The sequence below is a fragment of the Echinops telfairi genome, unplaced genomic scaffold, assembly GCF_000313985.2.
Source record: "Echinops telfairi isolate 266 unplaced genomic scaffold, ASM31398v2 ScPeMD7_34;HRSCAF=130, whole genome shotgun sequence".
NCBI classification, from domain to species: domain Eukaryota; kingdom Metazoa; phylum Chordata; class Mammalia; order Afrosoricida; family Tenrecidae; genus Echinops; species Echinops telfairi.
The window spans coordinates 328018-340971 of record NW_022103931.1 but is presented as its reverse complement, the minus strand read 5'-3'; the positions used below and the strand labels follow the sequence as shown (position 1 = coordinate 340971).

General features: G+C 35.2%; 1 protein-coding gene across 1 annotated transcript in view; it reads right to left on the bottom strand.

Annotated features, from left to right (window-relative positions):
- Positions 1 to 1514: 1514 nt before the first annotated feature.
- Positions 1515 to 12954, bottom strand: part of ATRX (ATRX chromatin remodeler) — a 256653-nt gene continuing 245213 nt past the window's right edge. Inside the window, exons 31-35 of the mRNA XM_004715899.4 lie at positions 7764 to 7913; positions 6870 to 6995; positions 6045 to 6140; positions 5358 to 5486; positions 1515 to 4464 (exon numbers count right to left, since the gene is read on the bottom strand). Coding sequence (XP_004715956.2) covers positions 4186 to 4464; positions 5358 to 5486; positions 6045 to 6140; positions 6870 to 6995; positions 7764 to 7913 — 780 coding nt within the window. The 3' untranslated portion in view covers positions 1515 to 4185. The remainder of the gene's footprint in view (positions 4465 to 5357; positions 5487 to 6044; positions 6141 to 6869; positions 6996 to 7763; positions 7914 to 12954) is intronic.

Here is a 12954-nt window from a genome sequence, read left to right as displayed (position 1 = left end):
ATACGGAAGCTCTTAGTAGTAAAGAAAGACTGCAGTTATTTTAGGATTAGCCTCACCTCTTCATTTGTTCAATCAAAATTTTATCCTTACTACCTTTAATGAAGGCCTCAATTTATGAGCTCTTTCCCTGGATGGTATCTGTGGACACTCAAAGACATTCATAGAGTGAGGCTCAAAAAACCCCAAACCAAAGTCATTGCCATGGAAGTCAATTCCAATTCACAGCAACCCTGTTAAGACAGAGAACTGCCCCTTTGGGTTTCTCAGGGTGTTAAACCCGTATCTTCCTCCCATGGAGCAGCTCTTTTCGAATTGCTGGTCTTGTGCTTAGTAACCCAATTCAAAATCCATTAGGTCACCAGGGCTCCTTGGAGTGAGGGTAGGTAGGCAAAAAAAAATGTTATCAAGAAATTATCTCAGAGGTGGTGGTATATTTTGTATTGGAATTGTATGCTACAGGCAAAATTCTTAGGCACGGAGGCCATCCCTCCATTATTATATGTAACACTAGTGATGAGGGCAGTTTGGTTACTTGGAAGGTTATTAAACTTAGACACAGTATATATTTTGGGTTTTATATATTCCCATGGTGTGTATATAATGTTGCACAAACAAAAGCATTTCCAAAATTTGCCATTCCGTTGGGTTGGACCAGAATATAAGTGAAAATCAAATCTACTGCCATTGAGTCTCTTCTGACTCATAGCAACCTTTTATTTCTGACACTGTGGATCCAGATAGGACAACTTCATCATTTTCCTGTGGAGTGGTTGGTGGGTTTGAACTGCCCACCTTGCTGGTAGTCGCCCAAAGCCTAAAACAAATAAAGGTGGTGGAAATATTTTTACTAGCAAAGGATTTTATTATCAAAGGAAAAGTAGATTTGATTTAGGGAAAACCAAGTCTGGTGAATTAAAGTAATTCCTTGAACATAATTTTTTTGTGAAATGTGTAAAAGGATAACCTATTTTGCTGTTAGAATTAATAACTATCGCCTCTTAACACACCATATTCAAATGAAACAGTGGTTACTGGGCGAGGTCATTTTTTCTAATATTTTGTTTCTAATGTTCTAGTGTTTTTTTTCTAATGATTCTATGGTAATAGAGGGAGAAGAGGCACAATTAAAAGAAAATTACAAGATATTCAACTTCTTTGGATGTGTGTGGAGGTCAGGCTTTAGTCAACCTGCTCTGACTTCTGGCAGCTTTATTACCATGGGGACTGGTAGCTCTCCCTTGACTTAAATGAGGATGCAGACAATGGTGCTGGATTACAAACACAATCCAAACTAACACAAAGACAACTAGGCTTAGTGGATGTAAATTCTTTTTGAAGTTAGAGATTTCCTTTTACAGAATTTAGTATATAACATAAAAATGCAAACTTTGTAGCATAACTACACGCGTAAAAGAACCACCATTAAATAGGACATCAAAAGCTATACGTACATTTTCTATGAGACAATATATGTACAGACGTTGAAAGCTGTGAAAATGCAATAAAGAGCACAACACATTTTGGTCACTTTATTAAATGACATTAAATAGTTTAAGTTTCAACTACTAAACAGCACTTTGAATGGTGAAAACACAGATAGTATATTGTCATACTTGAATGCTTTTCTGTAAAAACACAATTCCAGTCCTTATACATATTACAAAACAGCCTTAAAGGAAGAAGTGACATCTTTTCTACAGTACTTAAGATGCTCAATACAGAATCGAAAAGCAGTCTAACAGAAACAAAGGCAAGACTTCACAGCTGTATGATTTCAGCAGCCAAAGCTGGATGATGGACTGAAACATTACTATACAACTGGGACAAAACATATACAATACCACAATATACTAAGCAAAAACGCTTTACACCCAAAGAAATAAAACAGGTTACAAAATGTGGAGAATTTAGCAGGCAAAACTGTATTACAAGCAACATTTTAAATTGTTATTTTTAAGCCATCGCAACTATTTAAAACATCTAAAACAAATATAAAAATGAGCCTTTTAGTATTTTATTGTGATTTTCTGTCTTTAAATATTTGTTAAAGCTTGATGTTATACTCAAAGTACATATTATGTAGCTAAAATGTCAAGTGAGAAGAATATGCAAAGTGGTCCAATTTTTCTTCAAACCCTCATATCCAATTATTCCTTCTACGTGTTATTATTTAAGCCATAGTTTCAACTATGGTGAAAAAAATATAGAAGGTCTGCCTAAAATTTCCACATCTATGTCTTTGAGCAAATAATTAGACCATGTTGAAAATTCCCAGGTCTCGTAAATCAGGTTTAAAGTATTCTGGATCTATAGAAATACCAACTGATAACAGATGGTCACAGTTTACTGCCTTCAAATATTTATAAATCTTGCTTTCTCGTTTCATCAAAAGTAAATGCACATCTGAACCCCCGCCCCCCAATTAAATAAATCTTATTATATGGCTAGCATAATATCCAAATATATGATATTTGTTAACATCTCACCATGAGGATGGGGGAGAGGGGGAGAGGAAGAGAGGGCGTGGTGTTAAGAAATGGGCTGAGGGTGTTTTCAGCCATTTTAGACTACCAAATCTTATAAATTCTTTATCGCAAACCTAGTGCTTTATAGATGTTTTCTCACTAGTTCTTTTAGGATAAAAATGGAACTCTCTTATCATCCAAACAACTCAAAACCATTTTCACGAATGTTCAATTTATTTAAATCCAGTGCTACCTAGAGCAAATCCTCCACCCAGCTTTCTATTTTTGTTCTGGGATTCCTTAGCTGTTTCTACTCACTACCTGTTATATCACCATCTCAAAAATGGTTTTTGCCATGTTGAGTTGACTCCCTCTGTCGAATCGCCTTTATTTTTAGAAATTCAAGTAACCAAATTATATATGAATAAATTATGGTTCATTTTTATAAACCTAGATTGAGAAAAAAAGAAAATGTCATGACTCTCTAGTAAAACTTTGTAAAAGGGTATCAGATAAGGAAACACCAATCAGAAAAATGCCTCCCTAATCTAAACTAAAAGTAACCCACCCAACACCCAAACTTTGAACATCATTTAAGAAAATGTAGGAACATCTGGAGAAAAGAATATAATTATGAAGGAAATGGAGAAGAGAATGGAAACCAGTGATCCTTATCTAAGAGGAATTATTTCACAATACTGACACCACTGGGAATTGTTGAAGCACATTCCTCACGTGAACTTAAAGTCAGCAATGGTTCTGCCATTTTGATGTTGTTTTATAAAACAGGGTGTGAACTTAACCACATTTTAGCATTAACCTCCTAAAAAAATGCTAGAATTGGATTTTCTTAGTCCACATCCCACTGCCAGCAACAGGATGAAGCACTAGCACCGGCACCAAGCAGTTAAGAGATGTGCTTTATATTAGTGCCAGGAGAGAAAAATTCGTGTGTGGAAGATAATCCACAACCCTGAAATTTTACCAGTAATTCTTTCAGCATCTAGAACTGAAAATTTTAAAGATGGCAGAAAGACTGGAGAAGAAAAAAGAATTCTCTTCTCAGGCTATACTTAAGGCTGTTCATACAATGCTAAGATAAATGCAAGACTCCTCCCCGCTGTATAGCAGTAGTATTTAAGAATATTGCACACAATTCTGTGTCAAAGATAACCTTTAGTTTCTAACATTTCAATCACAGAGACGATATATAGCAGGAGCCCAGTTTCGGATTTCAATCAAACGAAAATCAAGACCATTTCAATTACTTTAGTCAAGAAATGGATTAAGTACAAAAGTATCTAATAGCTTGAGGAATCAACTCTAGAACTCAGCTGTGTTTTTATCTGTAAAGAATGAATATATAAATCTGTATTCTTTCCTGAAATCTTTAACTCCATGGTTGCTAAAAGCAGGCATAAAGTGGAGAGAGGACACCTGTGGAGCTGTTACTGTAGGGAAGAACTTGTTTTCACTGAAAACAGTTTGTATTATCTTCTGTACTCAATGTGTGTAAGAAGATTCTAGGCAACAGCACTGACGACTGTCAGGGAGAAATGGTATGCCCTATTAAAAAAAAACTTTTAAAAACTAATATGGAAAATTGGCATTTAAGGGGACCAAACTATTTATACAGTTGAGTTCTGTTAAGTCATTGATTCCTAAAAAAATAAAAGATCTTTTCATGATTTTAACAATCCTTTAAACTTTCAGTGCAAAATCACATTGATTTCCCTTGGGAAGGTCCTGGATTTTTGCTTCTCATTGGTGGGGGTGCTCGCTGTAATGGTGGTGGCTGCATACCACCAGCTATTGACTGATACATCCCTCTCATATCAATCTGCTGGTAGTTAGAAGGATTCATGATTAAATTTGGAGGTTTTGGCATCATGAGGTGGCCCAGTGCTGCTTGCTGGTAAGTCAATTGTTGCTGCTGCTGCTGATTGTACTGCTGTTGGAGCCTTCTGTTCATTAGTATCCGCTGAACACAACTGATTAACTATAGAGAGGAAAGGGAGATGTTAAAAGTGCATGACCTGTCTCAAAGCAGGAAGTACTATATCTGAGTTAAAATCCATTTGTTAAAGGGGTACTATACCAAAAGTAAAGCACATGATTATTTTCATCACCATTACTAATTTGGTGGTATTCACAGGACCAATATTGAACAAACCAGTTAGTAACACCATTTAGGACTAACTTCATTTAGTGATCTAACTATTGTCTTGGAAGCAGCTTTCAGGTTAGTTGTCATAGTAGGCTGTCCTACACTGGATTAATCTCAAATATTACATATGACACTATACTTGTAGTGGGAATGATTGCTACCTGTAATGTCTCAAATTTCCCAAGATAATTTAAAACCACACTAACTCTGCAGTGCTTTCTAAGTATAATTCACATCACAGAAATTTATTTTGTGGTGTCAAGAGTTGAAATTTCCCCATGGAAGACAGATGGCTGGCAAAAGACAATGCTGGAAACGATGAGTTAAAATCCTAGAATATGCGAGAGCTAGTCTTTTTAAAGAATTATATAACTTAGCAGGAACTTGTGATATGTGGCCATATTACCCCATAGTTTGCCTTTTACTCTCAAACTATACTTGAAAATAACCTGTTTAAAATGGCAAATGCAGTAAAATATTAGCAAAGATCACTATTTAGGTATCTAAAATATGTATGAAAAAAGAAATATGAAACATAGCATATATAAAATTCAAGGAAACCCATTTTGGACCTTGCTACTTTATAACCAAATACATTATCTTTATTTGACATTATAGATTTTTTGACAAAATTTCATCTAAGAAAATCCAATGACCAGAGAGGGGCTGGTCACTAACACAGACAACACAAAAAGCCCTTATTATAAATTCAAGAAAATTCTTACCATCTGTTGTTTTGTCAATACGTCATTATAGATGGCTTCTCTTCGTTTCACATCAAGCTCCTGGCTGGCTTGTCTACTTAATGCTAATGCTTGCACTTGGGTCTCTGAGAGATTCATGTTTTCCTTCCACTAAAAAAAATTATGCATTTATTTATGAATATGGGAGTTGAACACAAAGAAATAAAAGGTACAATCTACATTTTTTATATAATAGAAATTATTTTCTCCTTTAAAAAAAAGAAAAAGAAAACTTCCACTTACTCCTTATTGCAGTAGGTTTGGAGAAAAATAATTCAAGGACTAAAAGAAATTCAGGATTTCTAATTTTCTAAAAACGTTTCCTTTTTTAAAGAACATAATGACAAAAAATAGGACACTGAGTTGTCTACTGTTACACTATCTTTGAAACAATAATTTTGATTTAATATATGTAACTGATATTTAAAACGTTTATATAAACTGTGACTGATTCCTCAATTTTTAGAATTAACTCTTTTGTGCCAACATCTCTATAGAAGTAATTATTTGGCACTATTAAGTTTGTTAGTATTTTACTATTATAAACCAAGTTACGAGAATAATGTTTTGCCCATAGACACAGGAAAATAAATCAGAAAAAAACTGAAAACAAATAGAAGGAGACGCACAAATTGGAGGTGGGAGTAGGACAATTGTCAATTAACTTACAACAGCTGAAATGATATCTTCCAGAGGCTGAATCCTCACTGCTGTCACACTGTTTGTTGCTTCCACAACTTTTTCTCTTCCTTGATTAATGAGATCCTAGAAGAATGCAAGAAAGAAGTTATACATGGCATGCACAATACAGTATAGTTTTAAAGTTCAGGGATCCTTCCTTTTGTCAGCTTACAGAAGTCCTTTTAAAAATTATAATTCAGAAGAACAACAAAATTCAGAATCAATAAAACAGAATAAAACTTGTGGATGCCCAAAGGGTCTTTTTAGGAAGACAAAAGTTTGGGTTTTATGTTATCGATAATGTTACAGAATCCATAATCACATTAAAAAAAGAAAAGCACAGATTCAATTACATTATTAAATGGTTAGTATAATAAAATCTAATCCTAAATATTAAATTCATGATTAACTCTACTTTGAAACCACTTGTTTCATAATACTTGGCATTATCATATACTTAATGGTACATCTCCATTCCATAAGAATATAGATTTATGTATTTATACTCCCCTTCTAAACATTAAGCAAACAATTTGTTTAATCAACATCTTTTACCAAAGAACATGCTCTTTTCCTATTCACTTGGTCAGCTGTCCTACTTCCTGTTAATTAAAACAATTCAAATTATATTCATTCAAGGCCTGATCCTTTTTGGTTATGTTGGTTCAAAAAGGTCAGCTAATAAAGGTTTCTTGGTCTATGCAGAAGTGATTTTGGGGGGAGACTGTGATATTCTTGCATAGAGAATCAAGAACAGAGCACTTGAAAATGCCTTTAGTTTATGCTAAACTACTTTTGTACTTGAAAACTTACCTCCAGCTGTTGATTACTCATGGCTGACAGGGCTCCCAAATTGAAAGGAATATAAGGAGCCTGAGAGTTGAAAGCGACAGGGGGTAAATTGGTCCCAGTTGGTATGTTGAAACGCATGGTCAGGCCCTAAAAAAAAATAAAATAAAATATGTACTTTCCACATTGTGATTTAAAACTAGAAATTCTACATCACCCACTAATTTAGAAAAGAACCCAGTCTCAGATCTAGGAAATTATTAACACTCTTCTACACACAAACAAAACACACTTTTCATTACCTGAAACCAAGATCTTATTACACAGAAGGATTTAACCCCTAAAGGTTTACTCTTTTTCTAAAAATTCTCACAGAAAGGGGCTAAAAATCCTAACACCACATTAATGTTCACGAAATCTGGCATAATGAGTTAAGAGTTTAAAAAGGATTCAGGTATTAAGAAGATAATGTTTCCCATGCTTAGGCATACTTTCGTTCAAGTGGATTTGTAGTTAAAACAGACATGATATTATTTAAAATAAAGTTGCTGCTGGAACTTGACATTAATGTCCAATAATGGAATATTTGGGGGTTCTGATATGCAGTCATAATTTCGCTTTCATAGTGTATGTGGCTAAAGTTAACATTTACTCCCACCTCCAAAAAGCTCTTCCGTTTGTTACATGTTATGTTTAATAAGGGTGAAGATGTAGCTTCCCTTTCATGCAATGTCTCAATTTAATAAGTGCTAAGGCAAAATGGGGTTATTAAGCTACCAAAGGTAGCCAAAGCCTGAAAAGATTCTCTTATTTGGGGATTGTTTCTAAAGATTCCTCAATACTCTTTCCAATAACTAATGTAAATGAAAAAACTAAAAAGTATTTTGAAAAAAAGAAAAAGTATTTTGAATAAACCACCTTCTTCTCTGCTTCATACTCAGCCCACGCTGCCTTTCTTTCCTCTTCAGTCAGTTCTTCTTCTTCTTTGTGATCCAAAAGAGAATCGTGTTCGTGATATCCTACGATGTGTTCTTTATGTATCTGAAGAAGTTCTGCAAGTATGGTATCCTGTTCAGAGGTGGAAATAATAGAAAATTATTTTCTCCCCAGAACATAGCTCTGCATTTCTATATCAACTGTTAGATTTAAAAATGATACATCTGATAAACTTCATAGGTAGTTCGCCTGTATTCACTCATTCATTTAGAAGATAATGTTTCCTAACAACCTAGTGTGCCTACCAATTAGAAGATAATGTTTCCTAACAACGTAGTGTGCCTGCCTAGCACCCAGGAACTAGGTACCATCCCCTTATTTATACATCTTGAAAACCGGCCATTAGGAATAATGTTTAGTATTACTTATGCAATTCCTTCCCCCTGCAAAGGGAGAACATGCCTCGTCTTATGGTCCTAACTGAGCACTTCTGACTAGTTTTGTATCCAGTCCTTGCTGACACAGGCTGAGTGCTATAGACAACTGGGACTTAAGACTTTGTCCTTTTGGGGTGCACAGCATCCTTCATAGACAACACCGGAAGGATCTGATTTGGAAACCCTACTAAATGAACTGGACTTTACCTTAAACTCACCTGTAGATTTAAGGAACTGACATACTCCTTTAGACCGAAGTCTGAAACACCCTACTGTGAGAAGAAGCAGATGACTGCCATCACAGCGTTATAGAATTGGAGGCTGATGGCCTTTGGTTTAAGATACCTTCTCCAAAGAATGGCAGCTACCATGTATTTACTATTTTCATGCTTTCTTTGCCTTTTTAATGACGTTAGTCTAGTAGGCATGGTTCTGCCTTTGTGAATGAATGTTATTGAAAGTTTTGCCCCATCTTCGACGCTCACTGTTGATATAAAAGTCACTTGACTTTTTAATCTGTATAAGTCAGCAATCTATGTATTGTGGTATAAAAAGCTGTCCTATACATGTATAATTTCATTTTCTCAAGAGGGTTTTAAATTCTATTGCATTTGATAAATTAATGACAGTATCAATAAATAGTGTCATTATGTCCCATGGGGATTATTTATAATGTTCCCCAATAAAATGATAATGTGTCTAAAGTAAACCAGGAACATCTACAAACCAGATAGATGACTAGATTTTGAGCTCGCACTTAATTGAAGCCCTAATCTAAAAACAATTAGTTCTTATGACATGGCCCTCCTCAATTATTGCCCTCATAAAGAGATGCCTGAAGATATGGGTGCTATAGTAATATGTGGTTAAGAAATCAAATGGTGCCTGGCTATCAGAAAGAATAGCATCTGGGGTCTTAAAGGCTTGTCTTCAAACAAGCAGCTATTTTCTTGCCCTTTTTTTTTCTTTTCTTCAACAGTTCTATTGGCATATATTTCACATACCATGCAATTCATTAGTTCAATCACATTAAGAAGAGTTGTACAATCATCACCACAATCTATTTTAGAACCTTTTTTTCTTCTTTGTACTCATTGTTATTAGCTCCCCATTTCCCCGCAACCTCCCCTGCCATAACCCCAAGAAACTAATTAATCTAGTTACCATCTCTACAGTTATACCCATTCTGGATTTCATGTACATAAAAACATACCAAACACAATAACAACAACAAATACTAACAATAGTGAAGTAAAACAGAAAAATTTCCGTTGAAAAGAAAGCAGAAAATATTAAAAACTAGAACAAAGTTAAAATGGGTCAAAAGGGAGATCAAATGATAAGGCATTAAAAAAATTTTTTTCCAAGGCATTAAAAATTTAACCTAACTGCAGCTGCAGCAATCCACTTTCCAATGCACTCTGCATGGTAGCCAGGCTACTTGCATCCCTGGGCAGAGGGAATTTACCGGAGGCTTAATCCACGTATACTTCCCCTTCCATTTTTTTTTTTTAAAGGATACAACTTTAAGTCTAGGTTTTTGGGACCTGTCATTTCGACATATTTCAATTTCCTCAATGAAAATTACAGAAACCGTTTACATTTACCTTCTACCACTGATGTTGACTTTTACCCATGTAATGAGATAAATGAATTTCCATCTGAGCCTTCTAATCTCGAAATCCTGAGTGGTATACCCATCTCTATAGACATGTGTCAATTTGACTGTGAACGTAAACTGAGTATTGATTCCAGTACATTGGTTTCATTCCCAAAAGCATTACTTCATTAATAAATATAAATGTAGTCAAAAGTTCTTAGAAAGCAAACATCAAAAAAAAAAAGTAAACATCAAATGTAAAGACAAACAGCGCAGCATAGATCGTCATACTGACTGACCCAAGAGACCCTTATGGTACACCAAACCCAGTATCTTAAATGCTGTATAATGTTAAATATCCTGAATTTTATATACATATATAGCATTAGCTTTGTTTATAAGTTAATGGTCTACAATTATATTGTTTTTAAATATGTTTAAAGAAAATGTGTTGTTGTGTTCACGTGTCAATTGGACGCGTGTTCGTAGAGATAGGTATATAACAAATTCCTGTAAACCTACTGTTAAAATGGATCAAAAAGAAGATTAATACATTAATTTTAACCTGACTACATCTGGCATAATCAATTTTTCAATGCTCTTTGTCTGATAAAAAAGCTATTCACATCTCTGGAACATGGTTAGAGGAGATTCATCAGACACTCAATACATGTGCGGACCCTGGTAAATGGATTTGGGGCTTCCACTATCATGCATAGCTTTCTGCAAATCAAGTGTTTACAATGTAAGTTCTGATACCATTCCCTCCTTCTGATTTTGATTTTAATATTTATAACCCTTGAATCACAAAGGCCAGTGTGTTCCCGCTATGTAGACTTAATTGACACCTCATTTACATGGCTGCTTGTTTTAAGACAAGCCTTTAGGACCCAAGATGCTATTTCTGATAGCTTGGCACCATTCTAGTTTCTTCATCACACTTTGCTAATAGCACCCACATCTTCAGTGATCTCTTAATGAGGGCAAGCATCAACTGCTTTCTTTTCGATTGAGGTTTTTCTCTTTCATTTTGTCATTGTTGATGGGTATTTTGGTTTTGTGTGTTTTTCTATGTATGAAATCCAGGACAGGTATTCGTTCAAACTAAAAGACTTAATAATGTCCTAGGGACAAGGCAAAGGGGTTTAGGGGGATCTATGGCAACAACGAGTACAAGAAAGAAGAAAATGCTCTAGAGTTGATTAGGGTGATGACTGCACAACTCTTAATATGATTGAATTATTGAATTGTATGATATGTAAATTATATCGATAAACTAATTTTTAAAAAAGAATATAATGCAACCTACATGGAAAGAAACTTAATGTTATTAGTCACTATGCACACAAAACAAAACCAGTTGTCAAAGAGTTGATTCTGACTCAGGGCAGCTTTAATGTGTGTGTGTGTAAAGTAGAAGTGAGATCCATAAAGATGGCTGGGCTTTTCTTCAGTAAGTAGCTGCATGAGTAACTGTTTGCACCACTTAGGGACCCCTATCACTAGGCATTAGGGAAACGCAAATTAAAATCTCATTAAGAAGGCTCTTTTTAAAAGGGGGGGGGGAGAATAACAAATACTGGCAATAATGTAGAGAAATGGGAACCCTACCCATTGTTGGTGAAAATGATAAAACAACCAAGGTGGAAAATAGTTTGGGGTTTCCTCATAAACTGAAATACACCATAGGACCCAGCAATTCCACTCCTGGCAATATATCCAAAAAGACATGAAAGTAGAGACTCAAACAGACACTTGTACACAACAGCATTATTCACTACAACCAAAAGGCACAAACAAGTCAAATGTCCATCAGCAGATGAATAAACAAAACGTGGTACATACAACAACAACCAAAAAACCCTACAAGACACTATCACAAGTAACCATAGAAGAACATATCATATTAATGGATAAAAAGACAACATTGTTAAAATATTATTACCCAAAGTGATCTATAAATATGATACCAGATCCCAGTATTATTCTTTAAAGGGACTGAAAAAATACTAATCACCAGTTACATATGGAAATGAAATAAACCCAGGATAAACAAAGATAAATAAAGCAGTAGGCCTCTCACTTCCCAATCTCAAAACTTATCACACAGCCGTGTTAGTCAAAATTGTCTGGTACTGGTACAAAGAGAGATCAATGGAACAGAATATAAAAACCTAAAAATAAATCCATCCACAGACAACTGATTTTTGAAAAGGTGCAAAAACACATTAAATGTGAAAGAAATAATCTCTTCAACAAGTGGTGTTGGAAAAATTGATTTCTATTTGTAGTAGAATGAAACAAGATCCAAACTTCACTCCATGAACAAAATGAATTTAAGATGGATTAAAGATCTAACTGCAACCCCAGAACTCTAAAGATTATCAGTGAAAAACACACTGGGATAACTGGGAACTTTTATGTACCTCACAAGATTTCACCAGGGACCAACCTCTAAAATCTATAGAAAACTCCAACATCCCAACAAGAAAAAAATAACCTAATTTTTAAAATGGACAGAGGACATGAAATAAGACATTCAGGTGGCCAATAAATATGAGGAGAAAAAAAAGACTAGCAGCCCTTTTAAGGGACCTAATGGGAGAGTATGCCTGGAAATATGCACCTAATAAGTCACAATGGCACGAGTTTCTGCACACCCCCTGGGGACCCAGGCCAAGTGCCATAGAGCACTGGGGCATTGAAACTTGGTTCTTCAAGGCACCAAACATGCTCTGAAGTCCATACCAGAGGGATTAATTGTGGAAACTCCACGAGGTGAATTAGACTCTACCGCAAGCACTCCTGCAACCTGAGGGTTTAAGACTGTGTGAAGCAGGTGATAGCTATACCAAGAGTGTTAAACTGTCAGTAGGCAGACCAACACTGCCTCAGTACATCAATGCCCTACCTGCTATATTAAGATGTCTTTTTCTGGCAGACCCGTGACTGACATTGTCAGTGAATATTATTGTAAATATTGCCTGACAACCAACTTCATTGCGTGTATAAATAGCATCCATCCATGTAAAGATTTATTCTGTATAAGTGAATAACCTAGGTATTGCAGTATGTAGTTAGCCTACACTGGTTCATTCTCCCTCTCTCAACAGTATTTTAAGAATTAGTCCCATGG